The 23,623-nt window shown below is 33.3% G+C and overlaps 5 protein-coding genes across 6 annotated transcripts in view; all 5 read left to right on the top strand.

The window, feature by feature from the left end:
• Nucleotides 1–23,623, top strand: part of LOC127712747 (tripartite motif-containing protein 45-like) — a 171,242-nt gene that overhangs the window by 101,484 nt on the left and 46,135 nt on the right. The gene's annotated exons all lie outside the window — the stretch shown is intronic.
• Nucleotides 1–23,623, top strand: part of LOC127712744 (uncharacterized) — a 157,659-nt gene that overhangs the window by 102,799 nt on the left and 31,237 nt on the right. The gene's annotated exons all lie outside the window — the stretch shown is intronic.
• LOC127712748 (uncharacterized) overlaps nucleotides 1–23,623 on the top strand; it is a 147,786-nt gene that overhangs the window by 101,132 nt on the left and 23,031 nt on the right. The gene's annotated exons all lie outside the window — the stretch shown is intronic.
• Nucleotides 12,326–20,022, top strand: LOC127712931 (uncharacterized). Its single transcript, XM_052219522.1, has 5 exons — nucleotides 12,326–12,426; nucleotides 13,971–15,233; nucleotides 17,319–17,352; nucleotides 19,912–19,974; nucleotides 20,012–20,022. Exons 2-5 carry the CDS (start codon nucleotides 13,998–14,000, stop codon nucleotides 20,020–20,022), a joined length of 1,344 nt encoding a protein of 447 aa, XP_052075482.1. The 5' UTR covers nucleotides 12,326–12,426; nucleotides 13,971–13,997.
• LOC127712749 (uncharacterized) overlaps nucleotides 19,976–23,623 on the top strand; it is a 174,892-nt gene continuing 171,244 nt past the window's right edge. The window contains exon 1 of the mRNA XM_052219360.1: nucleotides 19,976–20,189. Coding sequence (XP_052075320.1) covers nucleotides 20,100–20,189 — 90 coding nt within the window. The 5' untranslated portion in view covers nucleotides 19,976–20,099. The remainder of the gene's footprint in view (nucleotides 20,190–23,623) is intronic.

Below are 23,623 nucleotides of genomic sequence, written 5' to 3'. Positions count from 1 at the left end.
ACTATAACGATCACACGTTTAGCTATCATATACACTTTATATGGTACTTATAAAAGCAATTGACAGATGGATAACAAGTTGAAGAAAATGGAATGCAGAAACAAAAACTTTAAAAATTAAATATAAAAATTAAGACGGCTCATTCAAAATTTCCAATATTATTGCATAGAAATTTATTCAGTGTGTTTTATAGCAAAACAAGCAGGAAAGCAACCGTTGCGTCTGTAAATAATTGTTACTAATTTCCTCCAGATGTTTGGATGGGATTTGGTAACTGTGTTGTCAGTTTATGTTCACTTTTCATTTCTTTATAGACTTTTTACAGATTTTTTTAGAAACCAGATTTTTTCGACCTCAATAGGATTTGAATGTCAATGAATGACAAAGGTTTGCACGAAACCCATTAGAAATGGTTTTGAAGACGTTTTACTTGTTTATGTAAATCTTTAAACGGATATCAATTTGCAAATATCTTTATACCTCTTGTTCGAAACTATTGCTTATTGACCATCAATTCTTGAGTACAAAAATGTACCATATGTTATTTGAATTGATGTGGGTAGCGTTGTTTCAATTATACTGATGATTAATGTGAGATAGCTTCCTACACCTCCTCGGGTTTCAAAATGTCTGCTGGCAAAAAATACTAAGTTTCTGCGACAAGGCTGTAAAATTGATCGTGACCGCTTGCTGTCAGGTATTTAGATAATCCTGTTATAACTTAGATTATATGACTATATGAGCGACAGAAATACATAAAAGTCTTATTCTTCTTTTTTTCAGTGTTATATCTTAGGTTAGTATGCTCGTTATGCAAATACACAAAGCTCCAAAATAAAATAAAATAAGACAAAGTGTTTACCCAAACTCTATCAATACTAACTAGAATATTATATATTTGTCATTATTTTGTTTTAAAGTTTAATTAGTTTTAAAATACTGTGTATAAATAAGCACATGTATAACACTAGTAGCAAATTGTTAGAGACATAATCATCTACTGCCGTACATGATAATTGTTTTTTTTTATGGCTTTTAAATTGAATAACCTTTAAAATATACGTTTATCTCGCTCGCTCGCTCTCTCTCTCTCTCTCTCTCTCTCTCTCTCTCTCTCTCTCTCTCTCTCTCTCTCTCTCTCTCTCTCTCTCTGACTTACTAAGTAACGGCAAATCTAAAGGCAAACATTTAAAACAAACTTCGACAAAGTACAAGCAAAACTACATTGAAACAATTGTAAATTATTCAAAGATAGTGTAACATTGTAAACCATATCTTTAACAAAGACGAACTGACTCAAACTCAGGAAAAAGATGCAAACAATCACACATGCACTCACGTATATTTATAAGAGACATTCTTATAAATGGGACACATAAAGTAAGGAATCATTTAAAGAGGTTTAAGGTTTGTGGATGTCAAAAACAACGAGTATGGACACACTATGATTTACAGAAACACATTTAGCGAGCTTGCGATTGGAAGATTCCGTTTTTGTACAGTAAACGAAAATAAGCCATTTGTCTTTTTATTTAGATCACTAATTGGAGCTGAGAGAAAATACTCTAAAATCGACACAGACACATTGGAGTTTTCATTTCCTGAAAAGAGAAAAAATACAAAAAATATCCTTGGTAGAGCCGGACTAAATAATGAGATGATGTCACATTGAACTGATTGCAAGAATACCAGTATAAAATAAAAAGATACAAAGAAAACCTGAGAGAGATATTAAAATATTATTTATTATTTCATTTGTTCACTAATAACGAATACTCTTAGCACGGTAGTTTATGTCGTTTGTTTCTGTATTGAGTATTTTATCCAAGGAAAACATAATGTATCAATCAGTTGTGATTGGCTTTGAATCAGCATTCAGTAACAACGAATACTCTTATAGCACGGTATTTTGTTTCGTTTGCCTCTATGTTAGTTGTTTTGTTTGTGGGTTTTACTCTCTCCAATTGATTGTTATTGTTTGTATTTATGTTGTGCTGTAACACCATTATTGGGGTGAAAAAAGGGTTAAGCACTCACAAATATGATTAAGCCCGGCACATTTTAGTCTGTTGATCGTATGAATTGTTCCATATCATGGCATGTCAAAGTCTTTTATATCTAACTTAGGTACGACTCTACTCATTCCTGAAACATTGTACAGTTACCTATACCCACTTCAATACACGTCATTGGGGCTCTGATAGTTGGCGTCTTATTAGCAATAACATTGCATTAATTTTTGTTTAACAATAACATATATGCAACTATAATCAATCAAACAGCCATAACAATTACTCAGCTATAAAATTTTAACAAAGACTATCAAATATCTACCATCTTTCATGAATGTCCTGAATTAAGCATCAATAACAGACAGGTACCAGATATGGAAAAAGCACAAAGTAACATATATGAATTTGATTATGACGTTTGAGTTTGAAGTCGAAACCTTCAAACGTCATGTTATGTCGATCATTGGAATAAACAAACTGTGCAAAAAGAACGCCTAATAACACTCGGTGTTACGTTCAATGATTGGTGTTTGTTTGGTTTTGCATGATATACACCTGTGTTTGCTTTCATGTCTTCTGTATTGCTCTTCTATTTTCATGTTCATTAACCGTTGCAACATACAAACTAAATTGTTATACTGCAGCTAATAAAGACAAATTCTAATTTGTATTCAATAAAATTAAATTATTTCTTCCTCTAAAGCTTTCTTGGATTTCTACTTAAGCATGCAAAACGGAAACTATGTTAATATGGAATTTTCTAATCCTAGAAGGAGAATTGAGAGGTCTTGGTTTGGAAACAACTGATGATCTTAAGGAGGTCATGAAGCTCAGAAGTTTTAAGTGCTACTGGAACAGGGTATATATTGTTGGGCCTTATTTTTCTGGAAAAAGTTGTCTGGCAAAACTTCTGGTTGGGGATGTATTACCTAAAGAACGAGAATCAACGGATGGTATATGGATATATATGGGAAGAGCCGGTATGGATGTAAACGGTGAAGAATGGATTGTTCTTCCTAAAGGTGAAATTGTAAAAAAATACATTTGTAACACATTAAAAATTGTGTATAACCCTTATCTGATCTTCATTTGTTGTTTACACAAATGATTAATAATTATGAATAAAATGAATAATACAATAACAAACAATGGTTTAAGTCGAACATTATATGTATAGGCCATTATTATCACATATCTGCTTTTTATGTGAACTTGAAGAAAAAAAATCAGCCAGTAACAATGGAAAAACAATCCAAATAAACAATAATCTACCGTTATCAAAGAAAATATATGCTTAATGTATCTTTTGATTTAATGTATGTGCTCATTAGAGTGATAATACACTGTTTACATGTATATGTTAGCGGCAATAAGTGAAATTAGGCATTAAGCTTAAATCCTAAGCAATAAGCTAACGCCTAGGCAGTAAGTCTATTGCCTAAATAATGTTAGGCATTGCTCTTAAATCCTGAACATTGTGTCCGTTTTCTGAACATTAATTAGGCCGTTAGTTTTCTCGTTTGAATTGTTTTACATTCGGGATTTCGGGACCTTTTATAGCTGACTATGCAGTATGGGCTTTGTTCGGTGTTGAATGCCGTACGGTGGCCTATAGCTGTAAATTTCTGTGTCATTTGGTCTCTTGTGGAGAGTTGTCCCATTGGCAATCATAACACATCTTCATTTTTATATTGTCCTCTTCTGCAAAACTCCTTGGATAAAACAGGTTTTACTACTATTCTCTTCACTATGCACATTTTATCATGTTTCAATTTTCACAACATGGAAGAAACAGTACAATGGAGTCATGGAAAATGTTTGTAAAGCCATGATAAGGTTGTTTAATTCTACGGTCTATAATAATGATAGGCAGTTTTGACATATTTTTTTTTCCAAAATACCATACATTTCCTCTAGAAAAACATAAACTTCTCTCATCATTCTTTTTTACTTCAGTTACCAGTCTTTCAAACCTTTAATGGTAAAAAATTGTCAAAGATCATTATACTTTTTGCCTTGTGAATATGATCTTTGTTTATCTGATTAAAATTTATATTCCGCAAAGTTTTAAGAAAATGTTTGTTTCTTAAATGCTAATTATTCAGTTTAAGAAATGAAAAGACAAAATGGGAATTTAAGAAAATTTACAGATCCAATTAAACAGATGGATAAATGATGTGACTGGCAAAATTTCATATCTTAAAATGTCTATTTTTGACCACCTCAACCCGTCTCGACCATTGAAGTGCAATACACAATAAAATACGAGAAAGTTCTGTTTTGAATACGAAAAAATACTAAAATATAAAGATCTTTTAAATCATTTTAGATTAATTTTTGGAATATGATTTTTTAAATATCATTCATCAAGAATATGTCACCGAATTAACATGTTTCTGGAAGATAAACAAAAATCACAAACATTAACTTATTGCCTGAAATGATGTTTGGCAATAGATTTCAGGAAATAAGCTTAATACTTGAGAATTTCAGGCAATATCTGAAATGCCTAGGCGTTGGCTTAATGCCTAGGATTTAAGCTTTATGCCTAATTTCACTTATTGTCGCTAACATATACAATTATAAGCAGTGAGTGAGAAGTACTAATATAATATTTATTTATGTTTTTATTGAGCTGAACTAATAATTGAAATGATTAAAATTATCAAGATATGGTCAAATCAATAATGTAGATACAAAATATTAAATTATAACAGACAGGATTCGGTTTCACAAAACAACTTACGACTAAGATTTATCGTAAGTATACTGAATTGTTCATGAATTACGATCAATCTTAATCGTAAGTTTTTTTGTTTTTTTTTTTAAACCGACTCCAGGTCTTGAATGTTCTCTTATGTTGTATTCTCAGCTGATTTCTAACAACATATTGTACAATTAAATTTACTCTCAAGGTAAAGCTGTTGAAGAGATACTGATGGCCATGATGATGACTTTGTCAACGGATGAGTGTATGGACATAGCAAACCAAACAAAACGCTTAAATGAACCAGAGCTAAACCCTCATAGCAGGCAAATTAGTATGGACAGGAACAATGTAGGAGTTTTAACAGTAGAAAACTTTGCTCAAAGTGACGTGCATACAGAACGCATTTTCGAAAGTCTTCCCAGGGAAAGCTGTGATGATCATGACTACACGTTTACAGCTTGTATTTCAGACCAAAACAGCCAAATCTGTGATACTGCTAACAAATCAAATACAGAAAGCCATGCTTTACCTATTTGTGTTGCAGCAACCAATACATCAGGGTTATTTCCCGAAGAAAACAGAACATCCGATGTAAATGAATTAGAATACAGTCCGTCAGAAATGCATCCCAAAAAAAGCAGTACGTCACATTTCCTTTCCGATGAATGCATTCCATCCGAAATTCAACCTAAAGAAATCAGATCGTCTGATTGGATCTTCGCAGAAATGTATTCACCTGGTGTTGATAAAGCAAAGTCTATTGCTTCAACTGACACATCATCAGTAGGTAGCATAACAGTTGAAACTGTTTTAGAAACAAAAAAGTCGAAGGATCGTTATTCAGTTGCAGGAATAAGAATGCCTACTGTTTCATCTTTAAAGAAAAGATTTCAAGCATCACAAAAATCGAATGACTATTCTGATCTCACGACCAAGTCTGAATCCAGTACTGCCATATATATAAAAAAAGATAGAGGTCAAAGTAATAAATATGTAAGAGAAAAATTCAAAGAAAAGTTAATGAAAGAAGTAGCCGATGAATTGTCGCATGATCAACTTCATGAAATGGTAATCAGCTCTATACGAGCAGGGAAGTATAAGCAGAAGATTATCCCTATTGATCTCTGGGATTTTGGAGGGCAGAAAGATTACTACATGACTCATCAACTCTTCATCACAAGCAGAGGAATATTTGTGTTGGTGTTTAATGGTAGTCTTAATCTGCATAAACATATGCCTGATTTATCATTTTTACCAGGACATTTCGGCAAACCAACCATCGCAAGTAAGCTTAGCTATATATAATTTAAAACTGCTGTAAATTAAATATTCAAAACGGAATATAGATGAACAAAACAGAAATATTTTCATTTTTTTAAAAGTATTTATACAACACATTAATATACAATTCCTAAACAAAGACATGCATAACGGAATGTATAACATATGCTAAAGTATCAACGATTGACTGACTTTCGTAGAACGAATAAAATATTGATGATAAATTGTTTCCTATTTATATGGTTGTACTCGCATATCTTGTGTTAGTATTGTTAATTTACAGCTTATTATTATTCACCTAGCACTTATATATGTAATTTAATATTGTTCATATGTTGTGCTATCAAACAACTATCACATGTAAGCGAAAGGGTTGGGCGCCCGCAAACATGCAGAATGTGCCTGTCCAAAGTGTAGAGACTGTAATATACAATGTATGGCGTGTACACAAAATTTAGTCCTGGTATCTATGATGAGTTTATTTACAACCACTGGGTCGATGCCACTGGTGGTGGAGTTTTAATTCCCCGGGGGTATCACCAGCCCAGTAGTCAGCACTTCTGTGCTGACATGAATTATCATTGATATGGTCATATTTATAAATTAACTGTTTACAAAACTTTTAAATGTTTGAAATACTAAGGCTTTTCTACCTCAGGAATAGATTACCTTAGCTGTATTTGGCAAAACTTTTAGGAATTTTGGTCCTCAATGCTCTTCAACATCGTACTTTATTTGGCCTATTTAACTTCTTTGGATTCGAGCATCACTGATGAGTCTTTTGTAGACGAAACGCGCGTCTGGTGTATATACAAAATTTAGTCCTGGTTTCTATGATGAGTTTATTTATCCATAGTTATTGTTTGTTCCTGTATATCATACTTGTTTTTCGTACATTGTTCATTGTCCTAAAATCGGCCGTTAGATTTCTCGCTTGTATTGTTGTTAATTTATCATTTCGGAGACTTTAATAGCTGACTATAAGAATGGGGTTTCGCTCATTGTTGCCGGCCAAGCGATGACCTTAAGTGCTAACTTCTATGTCATTTGGTACCTGGTAAATCATTGTCCTACTAACATACTCATTCAAGCTTGTCTTACGTCTCGATCACTATGATGTTAAGACAAATACTACCCATGGTTTTAGAATGAAGGACACATGCGTTTCATTATAAACATATGAAACATAACAACATTCAACAGTTGCATATTTAACATGCACGTTCAGCTAGTTCTCACAAAATGTGACTACGCTTAAATCTGTGTAGGAGTTTTTAATGAGCTTTGTAATAGATAATCACTGGTAGCCAACCTTTAGAGTTTAGGGTTAGGATTAGGTTTTAGGGTTTAAGGCTAGGGTTAGGGTTATGCCATATATCATTGATGTTAATAAAGTTCTATAACATGTCATAGATCATCGATGTTAGTGAACAGTAAACGTAAAGAAATTTGTCAAAGTCATCTTTATTAGTAAACCTTTTGAAATATGCAGGAAGTGTTGATGGTTACAGTTTTATATAATTGATTCTAGCCCTTGTAACTTATCTTTGAAATATATACATTTATATTTTTATATTACTACGACTGACTGACATAAATCATCAATATAAAAGACAGTGCTTTTGATATTTTGAATTATTCATTTTGACTGATTTTTTAAATTATACTAAATCTACCAATAAACACAAGACAATTACGTCAAGCTAACGGCATAGCAGAAGAAAAGGGAGATGTGGTGTGATTGACAATGTGACCTATATCCACAAAAGACAAGGTAACAAGCTGTAAGATTGCAGATTGAACAACTATTCTGGTATTTACGACTGCGAAAACCGATAGTGAGTTGAGACATGCACAAATCGTATTGGTGAACCAATTCGTGATAGAGTGCATACAATGTATGAAGTGTCTATTTCAGTCGTTCTTCTTCATCATCCTGTTTGAGATTTTCTGTAAGGAGCACACCCCTGCTAATGAAGTCTGTATAGTCTAAAAGTGCACGAGCGCAACTTATCGATTTTATGTGTAAACACCATACGATAGGGCATATGAGCTGTTTCCTTTGAGAAATGGGAAGTTGATAATTCGAAAATTGAAATAGTCCAGTTTGTCATATATGTAATAGAAGTCGTCATTTGAGTCAATATCGAGAAAAAGATCAACATACAAAGCAGTCATTCTAGTTTGGTGGTATTTTTATGTTCATGGGGAGTGGATCCGTTTATCTTGGATCTATAATTCAGTGTTTTCACAATTCTTCTTCTAACAAAACATGACGAATAACTCTATGGACAATGAGCATAGGCTAGCTATCAAATCAGGTTTAATCCACAATTTTCCACATAGAAAAATGCCTATACCAAGTCAGTTGTAATCCATTCGTTTGATGTGTTTGAGCTTTTTATTTTGCCATTTGCTTTGGGACTTTCCGTTTAGAATTTCCCTCGAAGTGCGTTTTTATTTGTTGTTTTACTTTTCTGTTGGACAATGTGGATAAAGACCCGTAACTTGCGATACTATTTTCAGCAATCACATCTTACTGAGTTAACAGTAGATCATAACATTGTTATAAAGGAATATTATCAGGATTTTTTTCGAGTTATATCAATTGAATAATTGAAGACATATCCTTTAATGCATGTACCAAAGGCACTTGTGACTTTAAACAATGTCAAAACAAGATGAACAAAAAAACTTGTAACTGATTCTCTTGGATTCAAAATTACAGTTTCATAATAATTTAGGCACGTTTCTGTATAGAAATATCATCCAGATCTAAAATATTTCTACACACATGTAATATTCGAGCATAGACTGTATATATAGTTTATATCTCCAAGTTCAAGCGATATTCCCAAGCATCCTGTCATTGTTTTCTTTATAGAGAAATGCTGCTTCCTGTGAAGCTATTAAACCATAGGTTTTGAGAGGTAAAGTTGAAGTTTTCCCTTCAAAATTTTTATTAACGCTATTATGAATTGGTTGCCTTTTACGGAATATATGTATCCAAAATGACCGAAGATATGTTCCAATTGCAATAACAACAATCCCGTTATCTTTTTTTTTTTTTTGTATAATACCGTACAGCGGGCTATTTTCGCGGGTGTGAAATTTCGCGATTCAGGGGCAACAACGTATACGGCAACATTTGGCAAAATCTTCATCCCAAATAAATTTTTAGGCGGATACTGATATGGTTGCAGTTAAAAAGCTGTAAAAATTGACAAGTGTCTATTGATTTGTTCAGGAACTTTCCTTTTTGAATTTTTCTCGGAGTTCAGTATTTTTGTGATTTTACTTTTGGTATGGTCAAATGATTGTTTTACCTGCCGTCTTATCTATTGATTATATTTTGGTACAGTTAACATTACAGTTAATCTATAGAATACGGTACAGTTAATCTATAGAATACAGGTACTTGAATATTTGTCACAGATGTACAAATCTCTGGTAAATGTTACGGTTGCTTAGTTATTTCCTTAATTGACCGGACCTTTTATGTACTTATTAAATCGTAAAATTATCATAAGTGACTTGCAACTCTTATGTAATTTGACACTAATTAATAAGGATAAAATACCTGAAAGAAACGTATCTTAAATTTTTGCGGAATTTAATTAAGCGGTTTCCCATTACCCGCCAAAATAAGCGAAAAAAAACACCACACGAAAATAACCCGCTATACGGTAGTTGTCGGTTTCCTTTCGGTTTATGAAATTTAATAGTTACTTTGGTATCTTCCTTTTCATTTTGTTATATCCGTGTCTATAGTGACGTGTTGGTAGTCCATTGACGTATGTTAAATATAACAGGTAATTTATGACAGTGATATGATTAATTGAATACATTTATTCAGTTCTCTACGGATAAATGTAGGCAAGGATTATCTAGCGGATTTGATTGTTAGTCTACATTAGTCATATACCTTTTCAGGTATTCAGGCATTCATACCTCTTTGTTTGTCAGCCTTGCTGATTAAGTTGCATCATGAATAAACAAAAAAAAAACACTGAAGACGCAGCAGGTTCATGAACATATTAAATTCATTTTTTATTTCTTAATTGAATGTCCCAAAAGCAATCAAAGTCCCATACATGTACATGTATTCGTTCGCTTGTATAAGGTAGATGTCACTCCGATGAAACTCAAATGAAATATCAATTTGTTTACACAGTGGGTCATTGCCGATGGTGTCAGACTTTTTGTTCTCGATGGTATCATCACTTCAAAACTCTGTGTTTTTGAACAGACAATATCAATAAGACATTTTTATAGAATTATCTATTGATAAACTTAAGATATTATTAAGAGACTGAGACTCAAACTCCCTTGAGAAAAATTGATTAGGTGAATTATTAAAAGATCACAAACTAAGAAAAGATTCATGATACCTTGAGCAAACTAGATTTTGAAATAATCAATTTATCATTGCAGCAAGATCATTGAATATTATCTTTTTCATTATTAACATTCAACTATTTTCAAAATGTAATACACAACTGAAAATACATGCTGATCAGGAATAAACACATATGTAGACACTTATACTTTGGCATAAACGAATTTCGTTTTGATTGACCAATACCCTGTGTGCTACCATTTGGTTCATATTATTTGTGCTTCAAATACATTATGATCAGTTTGCCCTGTTGCACTATTTTGTTTTTCAGTGTTTTCCTTTTATTTTGTTACATCCCTGCCCCAGCTTAGGAGGGCAATTGAATGCCTTCAAACATGTTTTACCCAACGACGTTCCTTATGTGCCTGTTAAAGAAATTTGGGAACATGTCGTCCAATACTTGTTGTTAGATGCTGTCTGTCATAATGGTTTTAAATAGTGCAAGGATAAGGCTACTATAAAAAAAGATCAATGCTGATAATTTCTCTGTAATTAATGCTGGGCGAAGTTGTCAAAGAACAACACAAAAAAATGTTTTCAATGGATAAATCTATGGTATGTCAAAACACGTATGCTATTAAAAGAGAGGCGAAAGATACCAGAGGGACATTCAAACTCATAAATCGAAAATAAACTGACAACGCCATGACTAAAAAAGAAAAAGACACATAGACACACAAAAGTACACAAAACACAACATAGAAAAATAAAGACAAAGTAACATGGACCCCACAACTGGGGGTGATCTCATGTGCTTCGGAAGGGTAAGCAAATCCTGCTTCAAATGTGGCACCCGTCGTGTTGCTCATGTTTGTAATAAACCGGAAATTCGGTAGGTCACAATCGTGAAAAGGGAACGGGATTGTAGTTACGACATAAGGAACATTACGGAATCAATGAATAATGAACAGCGATGATGAATGAATGTTTAACAGTACGAAAGTGATACCTGCATTTATTTCAAACATGCTGATTTGATACCTTTATAAATAACCTTGACGTTGAATATGAAATTGAGAATGGAAATGGGGAATGTGTCAAAGAGACAACAATCCGACCAAAGAGCAGATAACAGCCAAAGGCCACCAATGGGTCTTCAGTGCAACGAGAAAATCCCGCACCCGGAGGCGTGCTTCAGCTGGCCCCTAAACAAAACGTATGCTAGTTCAGTGAGAATGGACGTCATACTAAACTCCGAAATATATAAAAGATACTAAAAATCATACAAGACTAACAAAGGCCAGAGGCTCCTGAATTGGGACAGGCGCAAAAATGCGGAGGGGTTAAACATGTTTTAATGAGATCTCAACCCTCCCCCTATACCTCTAGCAAATGTAGAAAAAACAAACACACAACAATACAGTAAAACTCAGTTTAAAAGAAGTCGGAGTCCGATATCAGAAAAGATAACAAAAGAAACTAAACAAATGACAATGATACATAAATTAACAAAGGACTACTAGCAGTTACTGACATGCCAGCTCCATATCTCAATTAAAATGATTGAAAGATTATGTCTTCATCATATGAATATCAGGCACAATCCCTCCCGTTAGGTGTTTAGTATCATACCATCATAAAATATATGAGAAGAATATAACCCGTATCATGCCAACAACTGGTTTTAGAATAAATGTGTTTATATCCAATGCAAAGACCCTATAAGTGAATCAATATTAAAGCAAAAATATGCAATCTTTAATGACCTGACAACAGTATCGTAACTATATCCCTTATTTATTTTACATGAGATTCTGAGAACAAATTAAAGAGATCTTCTGACTATAGTTGAAATTATTCTACTGTATTACCAATGCCACACGCACGTCTATCGTATATTTAACCCTGAAGCTGATACTAAGCTATGTGTTATTGTATTTAACTTTATTATGTTTCTGTTGATAATTTTCTTTTCAGTTTACCTTCTGCACTGGGTGAACTCAATCCTGACATACTGCAAGCGTTCAGATGATGGATTTCCAAGAATAGTGTTCGTTGCAACACATAAAGACAAGATCCGTAAGGTACTGTATTTCTTTAAATGTTGAATTTAAATGAGTGACCTTCTGCGTTCAAAGTTTAACGCGTTTCGCTTCCAAATGGTAAACTTAATATTTGTAATGATTTTTTACAATAATTATTACGAATGGTTTGCACTTGAATTTGTCATCTTTGATTGCAGAAATATCATCCTGAGTCATTCGTTGTATAAAAAAAAACACGACATCTGTACCAGGTTCACTGATTATTTGAAGTATTTCATCATCAAAATATAGAATCAAACAATTAAAGGTAAACATTTTGAAAACTGCTCACAGAAAAACAACAAACACAACAGCAAATTAAAAAGTTGAATTAACATGTTTAACAAAATGATGTCTATTTACAAATGTTCAAACATGATAAATTACAAACATATATGCAAAAACAAGTGTTTTATTGAGAGGCAACAGTATTCAACCGATGTTCAAATAGCCAAATTATGTACAGAGAATGCAAATAAAAATAAAACGTGAAATCAAAACCTGAGGGAATCGTTTGAACTCAAAAAGGAGCGAGACAGGATTCGCTGATAAGATACACATGTCTTATAATGCATTTTGCACATGCCTGTTCGAATCACATCGTTGATAATGTCTAGATATTGAATAGGACAATCGGTTGGAAAAATCACTTTTTACGATACCTAAAGAACTTAAACTGCGAAACATTATCGCTAGTGTGTGAAAACCGATACCCACCATATCGGTTAACTAATTTTCTGGCTGACCGAACACTTTATAGAGATTCAATTTCCGTCATTCTCCCTTATACTTTTGATGGAACATTTTTTTGTGTCAATAGCATATTAACGAAGTCAAACGAGAAATGCAATGAAAATTCAAAGATTGAAAATCGTCCGAGGTCATTGTTATTAACTCGTTTTCACTTAAGCATCTAACCCCGCCGCATGTCCCAAGTCAGGACCCTCTGGCCTTTGTTAGTCTTGTATGATTTTTAATTTTAGTTCATTCATATACTTCGGAGTTTAGTATGACGTCCATTATCACTGAACAAGTACACATTTTTGTTAAGGGGCCAGCTGGAGCACGCCTCCGGGTTCGGGATTTTCTTGCTGTATTGAAAACCCATTGATGACCTTCGGCTGTTTTCTGCTCTTTGGTCGGGTTGTTGTGTCTTTGACACATTCCCCATTTCCGTTCTCAATTTTGTCTATCATATTATGTGTTCAGGAATTGTTGACTTTTTTCTACGGAATTCACGGATAAATATGAATAAAGAGCAACTATCAGAAGCACTAGAGTGTTATTATTCATTTTCCAAACTGTTTTTGCAGTAGAGTTTATTATGCTTTTTGTTCCACTATTTTTAGGTCCCTGTTCACTTGTTGAAAACTGATCACACTTGTGAAACTCATAAAATCTTTAAGAACATTACAATTTAATTAATCATGTTAATGTTTTGCACTTATTTCTTTGATGTTATATCTTTCACGACTGCTATTAGTAAAACAAAGTAACTGTGAAAAGCATATTGATTTCTGACTTCAACCATACATTTTTTTCAGAATTTTGAGAAGCACAAACAGAAAGTGATGACAGTCATTCAAGATATATTTGAATCACACGCAGGGCTCAAACATCTTGAATTCAAACCACTGATTTTCGTCAATGCTATGAACGAAGCGGATCCAGAGATCCAAGCATTACGTCAACGTCTGATGGATAGAGCTAAAGAGCATCCTCGGTGGGGTGAACAAATGCCAACAGCATGGGTCCCATTAGAACTACATCTAGCAAAACAAGTAGAGAAAGGTGTCAACATATTGACAATAGAACAACTACAGATGTTTAATTCTCAAAATCAGTCAATGGTATTGACAGATAATCAGTTGGAAACTTTCCTTAAAGTACAACATTCACTCGGTAAATTGCTCTACTTTGACGTAGCCAATCTTCGAGATTTTATAATCATAGCACCAGCATATTTGGTGGAGGTTCTAAGATCTATTGTCACAGAGAAGCAATTTTGGCCAAAAGGGAAACAATTACAAAGTATTTTCCATACCATGGAGAAAACAGGAGCACTCAGTCGCGACGATATTGATGTCCTTTGGAAACAACAGATGTTTGAGCATATTCTTTCATATAAAGATTTCATTATTGAAGTATTGGTTCATCTTGATGTATTAGTTGCTGAAAGAATGACAACAAACGATTTAAGCACGTCACCTCATAAAGTTTCGAAATTTATTGTTCCATCAATGATTACAAGGCCAAACAACACGAATTACCTGAGAACAAATTGCAAGATTGAAACTTCAATTTTGCTGTCGTACAAGTTCACTGAGAAAGTAATACCACCAGCCTTTCCATATCGATTGATTGCTTCTTTTGTAGACATGTGGGGAGTGAAAAAGTATAAAAACAAGAAGCGAATGCTTTTCAGCGATTTAGCAGTTGTGGAAGTAGACGATAAGCATGATGTGGCAGTGCAGGTTATAGAAAATAGAGTGATTGTGTCACTTATCCATGCAGAAACGAAAGAGCACATTGTCCCAACAATTGCAACTTCTGTTCAAGAATGTCTGACTGCAGCTATTCACAGAATTTCAGAATTTTACTCAACTCTTTCAGCAGACTCATCTACCACAGATAAAAGATCGGAGTTACATATGGTCATGCCATTTGAAATTGAGTTTGGAGTTCATTGCAAAAAAAACTTATGTTTTTTTCTTCATAACAAAATACCAACAGCAACAAAATGGCAATGTTCAGAACACAAAGTATATCACGATGTCAGTTGTTTAAAATTATGGTTTTCAGAAAAGGTAAGATAACAATTTTGCTTTTTCCCTTTGCTAGTGTTTGTGAGATGTTCAATTTATTTCGTAAAAATAACGTTGACGCCAATACAAAGAACTTGTTATCAGTTCAACGTCATCATCTCCCTAATCACCCCAAGTGCTTTAAATATTAAAATTTAACTGTCTCGAGTGGAGAAATATCGTGACACACTTGTTGCACTGTTGGAATCTATATTTATACTATGAGATAACAATTGGTAATTCCAAGATAAAATTGACATTTAGAAAAAAGGAAATTAAACTGACAGATGAATAAGAGTCAGGTACACATTTAGAATGTTATTAACAAAAAAAAAAACTTTCTTGATTTTTTTTTGAGTTTCACACTATTGAACGTTTGTTTGGTCCTTCTCCTTCAATAAATAACAACTGTTAGTAATATCTGAATATCAAAATGTCTTCCTCTTTTTATTGCTAATGTTATTTATCACTAATTCTTAGTTTGGTGATCTTGTTGCTCTATATAAATGTTAGTGTAATTATGAATGGTCATCCTCCTTAAATGAATTACAACATTTTGTTATATCTGGAATATTGAAATGTCTTCTTCCTTCTATTGGTAAGGTGTGGTATCACTAATTCTTAGTTTGGTGATCTTGTTGCTATATATAAACTTTTCATTTCGATTAACACAATATTTAAATTATTTACTCCTCTTTCTACTTTTTCAAATATTTTTTATTCATGCAGCAGTAACATGAACTATACTAAGTTCAAATTACAGATATGTCCTTTACTCATAATTTGCTGGTGAAAATTGGTGTATGAAACTCCGTAGATGTTTTGTTTGCATATATAGAAAATTTAGTGTGTTCGTGGATATTTCATTTCGTGGTTTTACCAAGGTCTGTTTACAACTCTATGAAAAATTTGTAATTCGTTAAATATATAAATTCAAGATTTAAAATAACCACGAAATACACGAAAAATAGTATACCACGAAAAATAAAAAATCCACAGTACATCTATGAAGTACATTACACTCACGATTGTTTATCAAAGATACTAAATAAGTAGTTATGCGGAAATTATACTGCAAATAAGGCACTATTACTAACTCAATTCTATATTGATAGTCTTGTAATTGTTATAAAATACATCAAATAACATAATTAGAAACCTAATCTTTATTTACATCCATTTTTTTTAAATTTACCTGTGACGTTACTTTTTGTTGCGTTGATGCATTCGTGTGACAGACACACAGTTCGTAATCTTATTAAACTGTTTTGTGTACTGTCCTAAATTAATTTAGTTATTCGTGTGTTATTTTGTGGTAAACATGTCGAAATGTACTATTATATTATTTATTTATGTATTTCTCTGCATTTATTTGTACTATATTCCCGTCATGTAATGTTGTCATTTTAGCGGCATATGTAACATTGCCATAAAGCGCGGAGGTTTGGCTAGCCACAAAACCAGGTTCAACCCTCCATTTTTTTCTTTTTGAAAAAGTCCTGTACCAAGTCAGGAATATGGCAGTTGTTATCTAATAGTTCGTTTCTATGTATGTTGCATTTTCGTTTGTTTTTTTGTTGCACTTCGGTGCTCTGTTGTTTCGTTGTTTCCTCTTCTAGTTGATGAGTTTCCCTCGGTTTTAGTTTGTACCCCGGATTTGTTTTCTCTCAATCGATTTCTGACTTTGAAATAGCGGTATACTACGGTTTCTTTTATTTATATCCGATTTGACCATCTTTGATTTCAAAGGAATAAATCGAGTTTCTGATTATTTTACCGATACTTTGTATTGAATGTTACGTTACTAACATCTATTATTTCTTATCTCTCGTATGAAAAAAACCGTCCAGATACATAAACATGTTTTTGAATTTATCAAAAAGTCTGAGATATTTCATGTCATATGATACTGAATGATGTATTTGCGTTACATGAACATCATCTTCATTCCACATTGTTCAGTTATTAAGTCTGTCATACTATTCAATAACTTGACTGGTAAAGTATTGTATATACTGACATATCGCTTGCTCATTTTACCATTGTATTGTTTTTTTGTATTGACTGTATGCATGCTTTCTCTTGTAGCTGCCTCGTGAAAAATGTGACGCATCTTGCAATGGTTTGTATGAGTTAGAAACCAACTTTAGATGCCGCTAAAATGCCTGTAACATAGTCAACTGTCAAAATACCTAGATATTTGTATTCATTGATAGATTGCTTACAAACTGTGTGACTCTCTATCGCAAGTGAATAAGTACAGTACAATATTAATTGTACAGCAGTAATAATCCGATATCCCAATATTAATCTAATAAGAAGATTTGGTATGATTGCAAATGAAAGAAATCTCAAGCAGAAACCAAATGACCTAGACATTATAAACTATTGGTCAGCGTATGGCCTTCAACAAAACCAAAACCGAATATTAAGCTATAAAAACACCGAATTGTCAAATGCTAATCATTCAAACGACACAAAACATGGCCTGATATGATCTTGATTTACCCGTCCTCTTCAAATATTTGTATCTTATAAATTCGAACTTCAGCAAAAGGCTGCACGAATCAATATAAAAATTATTTACTGTTAATTCTTTTAACACACTATATGTGTGCTTCTATCGACAAAACCCCAGAACATTACTTCTTCGGTGTATTTGATATTCGGAGCAGCGTTGCTTTTGATATATTCATGTTCTTATAACTTGTTTAACCTGACCTGTCCATGTATTTGTTTAGATAAAATCGTTATGTATTAATATATAACATTTCCCAATCTGTAAATTAACTATAGATACAAAAAATCTCAAAAACCTGGCATCAATTTAATGTTCGGAAAAGAACAATGTTGTTTCATAATGAAATATACAATAAACATTGACGAGTTTACTGACTTGGCTTGCACAAGGCACGTACCTCTTTCTATCTTTTTTTTCCTCCTCAATAGGACTAGCATATCATGCGATATTAAAAGTTTTAAAAAACTTAATGTTTTTTTAATATATTAAACATCAAATAAGTAGTACAATGTGGTGTGATATTGTGTTGCGAGGTGAAATAAGTGTTTGCGAGATTGTTATATAAATTGGTGGCTTTACAAAAGTTGATAAACAAAACATACAATACACATTGATGCACACAAATTACTAAGGACAACGTTATTGTAATTTAAACAATTAACAATATCATAACAGACCAAAGTATACCAAAAGGAACGAGACCCAGACCAAATTACTTCACATATTAGAATTTTATTAGACTATACCATACTAAATCGTTTTCACTCGTAATAACCGACACACATGTTTGTAATGGTATATGTTTCTTTAAGAGTAAAAATAATCGTCAATGACAAATTGTATTGACACTATTCAGCGATCCCATCATTTTTTAAGTAACTATACACTTGTATTGATCTAAGTATACTTATAACAAAACAACTAATGTAACATTGCTAATGTTAAATACAGGTGAACGTGTTTTCCAACAAACAAACACATATTGGATTTTCTAATTAATGTCATTTACACTGGGTGTAAAACTATATTCTACTTTGAAGTCAAACATGGTATTTGCCTGATAATTTTCTACATAGGTTCGTTGTTTTCAACAAAACAATTAAATCGTGACGCTCTTAATCTATATACATTCTGAAATATTTAGTAACTGTACACTTATTTTATCACATACTGTTTACGTAATTCAGTCTGAAATACCTAAGCTATCTGACGAACATGATTTACAATAGTAAAAAAGAATATAAATTATCTCTTAGATGGAAACTGAAAAAAACAATTGTTACTGTAAAATCATCGTCTATAAATTTATATATCCTTAGTACATTGATGAGTATGTTTTAACGGGGGGAAATGGGTCTAGCTAATAATAATATACCCCGAGTTCAAACACTATGGCTTTTCCATACATGCGCATGATGTTTGATGTTTGATGAAAGTAAGATATGTGGTCACTTTAAATTAGAACTCTCACAACTTGTAATCGCATTGATATTTTAATTCGCTGCTTATAAAACTTTGACATATTAGGGATGTTTTACCTCAGAAATAGATTACCAGTTTGTTGGTCAACAATTGTCTTCAACTACATTTAGACATTTACCTTGTTTGATTCGAGCGTCACTGACGAGTCTGTTCTAGACGAAAAGGGCGTCTGGCGTACGTAGTTATAAGCCTGGTATATCAAATAACTTTGTTTTTTCGCACTGTATGAATCATTGTATTTATTAACCTTCAGTCCCATCTTTAATTTATCATTCGAATTTTGAAGAATCCGATATATTAGATGAGAAGCAACAGTGGTATAATGGTGTCCAAATGAAAAATTCCTTAATATGATAACACTAACAAAAATAGGAAAAACACAGGCTTACATACAATAAAACCGAGGCAATCTAAAGAATTCAAAAAGGAAGGGCGAAAGGATGCCTTAAGAAGCTTGCAATCCCTGAGTAGGTATCGCTTATTACAAAATAAAAAAGAAAAAGAAACTAGAATCTTTATTCTTGGTTTAACTTTCATTTCAGATTTTATTTTATTTTTTTACAAGTAGCGATCTTTAAAAAAAAACCAGGAATGTAATGTTTGACTTGAATATTGTAAATTCACTATGCATTTAGTATAAATTGTCTCATGTATTGTTATGTTTATGTTTGTCAATAGGGTTAGGCAGACTTGAAAAGGAACAATCTCCATCGAACAAACATCTAAGGAGACTTGCTTCTAGTCTTGAAGTTAAAGAATGTCGAGAATTATTGATAAGACTTGGATTAGACACAAACGTTTTGAATGATTTACAGGAAAAATTTGCTCCCTCTGCTTTTCATGTAAATGATTTCAAATACACAGCCATGTCAATATGGAAGACAAGCGTGACTGATTCGTCCTTCAAGACCATTGAAGATGAGTTTGGTGAAATAGACAAACACTTACTTTGTGAGGTATGAATAAGCATAAGCTGCCTTTCGTATCACCAATTTTATAGTTAGTTACAGACAATTAAAGCATAACACAAACTAAAAGTCCAGTTCACACAGTGTGCACATCGTAAACAGCCATTTAGAGATGTAGTATGAGAGCAAACGCGAAAACTATCAGATAAAGGTCAAAAGATTAGAATGTGAACAAGTGCATTTTACATTATCGCCCTCAACAATGACCGAAACTCAAACACCATAGTAATCTTTTAAACGCACAGACTTGATAAGATGTTAAACAATCAATAGCCAATAGCTAGAAATCTAACAGATTGGTGTTTACTGAATATTTACACAATATCAATGATGGCTGAAAGTTGACTACTACAACCAATTGATTACAAATCCAGGTTGGAACAGTCACACAAGAAAAATGTGGCGAGTAACACTATATTTGTGAGCTCTTAACATTCCCCTCAGCCTAAAACATAAGTGTAACAGCTTAATGTACGAACAAACAGTTTGTGAGTTCTCAATATTCCACTCAACCTCAAACACTTATGTACCAACATAATTTCAGAAACAACAGTTTGTGAGTTCTCGAAATACCACTCAAACTTAAACATTGATGTAACAATCCAATGTAAGAACAAATAGTTTGTGAGTTTGCAGCATTTTACTCAACCTCAAACAGTGGTGTAACAACACAAATTCATAAACAACAGTTCGTGAGTTCTCAACATTCCGCTCAACCTCAAACATCGGTGTGACAACACAATGTAAAAAACCGCATGTAATAAGTTATCATCATTCCACTCAAACTTAAACCGTGATATAACAACAAAATGTAAGAACAATCAGTTCGAGAGTTCTCAACATTCCACTCAATCTTAAACCACGATTTAACAACACAATGTTAGAACAATCCGTAAAAAATCTCAGAGAAATCCATTCGATTCATTGATGTTCCTTCTCAGCACACACACAACTAATAACAATACAGTATTTGCTAAAGGCTTATTCAAACCAATTATTACCTAATAAATTCACGGTATTGCCAACACTTATTCCTAGCCTTAGTTTCAGACAACAGTAGTTTATCCATGTTCAAATTTCAATAATCCGACAAGGACAAGTAAATACAACACAATCTCGTTGACTCATAAAAGAACTAAACCAAGTGCGTCAACAGGTGAAGTGTCTCCTGGTATGCCGTGCATCAACCGCTATACCAATCATCACTCAGTTAAAGTGAAACAGTCAATTAATTCAATATGTTTGTTCTTCACTAATAAATTTGCCCAATCTAAAGTTACGATTGATACACCGCTACCATATGTAGTGTCAAGTCGCTAGTAGCAGTCTTAGAACAGCATAATCTTCTTGAATGCCAAAATATTAGTATAGACAGGATTAAGTCCCTAAGTGTTAAGCACAGGATAGCGAATAGAAATGCTTACTAATGGATTTAACGCGTTCGAAACAATGTTTTATAAGGAATGGTCAATACCGGACACTTTAAAAGCCAAGAATGTGTAAATCCGGAATACCAAAGACTGACGGGTATCCAAATTTCATTTAAGTCAACTGTACCTGATAGAATCTTATTTCATTATACTCTATAAACTGCTCAACGGATATTTTCAGAATAATATGGTCTAGGGCATGTCAGTACCGAAACACGGACTTACTAGTTGAATGTGAAAATATCACTTTATATCAGATGTGGATACTAAAAAATTCCAAAGATCTTTTAGAGTACATACAATCTAAGACTCTCTCATCTTGCAATAGTATAAAAACATTTGACTTTTCTACACTTTACACAAGTATTCCCCATTCCAAACTAAAAGACAAATTGAAAGAGTATCTTGTCTTGGGGAGGGATAAATCCTACTTTGTAAAGAATCACTCTAATTCAAACAAAAAATTCTCTGAAACTGACATTATCAAGATGCTTGATTTCTTGATTGACAACAAATTTGTCACGTTTGGAGGAGGTGTTTTTCAACAGACTGTCGGTATTCCAATGGGAAACAATAGTGCCCCTCTTCTTGTCGACTTGTTTCTTTATTATTATGAGGCTGACTTCATACAGGAACTTCATAGGAAGAAAGATAAGAAGTTAGCACTATCGTTTAACTTTACTTTCCGCTATATAGATGATGTTCTCTCACTAAATAATTCAAAATTTGGTGACTAAGTTGAACTATCTATCCCATCAAACTAGAGATAAAGGATACAACCGATACAGTTAAATCTGCCTCATATCTTGACTTACATCTAGAAATTGACAATGAGGGTCGGTTGAAAACAAAACTTTACGACAAACGAGATGATTTCAGCTTCCCAATTGTGAACTTTCCATTTCTATGTAGCAACATTCCAGCAGCGCCTGCATACGGAGTATATATCTCCCAATTGATACGATATTCCCGGGCTTGTATTTCCTATCATGATTTCCTTGATAGAGGGTTGCTGTTTACAAGGACGCTATTAAACCAAGAGTTCCAAATGGTGAAGTTGAAATCATCCCTTCGTAAATTTTACGGACGCCATCACGAGTTTCACAGATGATATCGGATATGTTCATTATGTCGCAACTACAATCCAATTCCCTTTTCACCACGAATGTGACCTACCGAATTAGACTATTTACCAGGTTTGTAAAAATATAAGCAACACGACGGGTGCCACATGTGGAGCAGGATCTGCTTACCCTTCCGGAACACCTGAGATCACCCCCAGTTTTTGGTGGGTTTCGTGCTGCTTAGTCTTTATTTTTCTATGTTTTGTCTTTTGTACTATTATTTGTCTCTTTGTCTTATGTTTTAGCCATGGCGTTGTCAATTTATTTTCTATGAGTTTGACTGTTCCTCTTGTATCTTTCGCCCCTCTTTTATAGATATATATGGGCCGTCACACGCTGTTGCTTTGATGAACATTATCATGCAATACATCATTTCAGTAGCTTTGAATCATGGTGAGAGATTGATGGATCAATCCTGCTTTGTACTAGACTAACATACTGGGCTAGTTTCAATGAGCTAGTTCACAGGGTAAAAGTCCACAGGAAGACATATCACGTAGCCCAGACACATTATTCTGACGCCAAGCCAACCAGTCTTTAATCATACCCCTAAAGGCCGCATGCTTAACGAAGAAGCAGCATCTACCAAATTACATGTCGTTGGCTTGACCTGGACGGGTTTGAACCCACGACCTCTTGTACTAGACACTGCACGCTACAACGAGCCTATCGAGGCAATCAATTTCGATGAGTGTTTTGTATTCTAGATTGCACGTCTTTTACACAACATGACGTTATACGATTATAATGAACAGACATGTAATTTCGTGCGTGAAAAATGTATCATGCGACCTATGGTATAACAGATTAGTTCATTTTTTTTCCTTCAAGGGAACGACACATATTGTGTGAATAACATACATCTAAC

Source organism: Mytilus californianus, unplaced genomic scaffold (genome assembly GCF_021869535.1).
Source record: "Mytilus californianus isolate M0D057914Y unplaced genomic scaffold, xbMytCali1.0.p SCAF_8, whole genome shotgun sequence".
Lineage (NCBI taxonomy): Eukaryota > Metazoa > Mollusca > Bivalvia > Mytilida > Mytilidae > Mytilus > Mytilus californianus.
The sequence above is the reverse complement of the archived record's forward strand: the minus strand, read 5'-3'. Positions and strand labels throughout refer to the sequence as shown.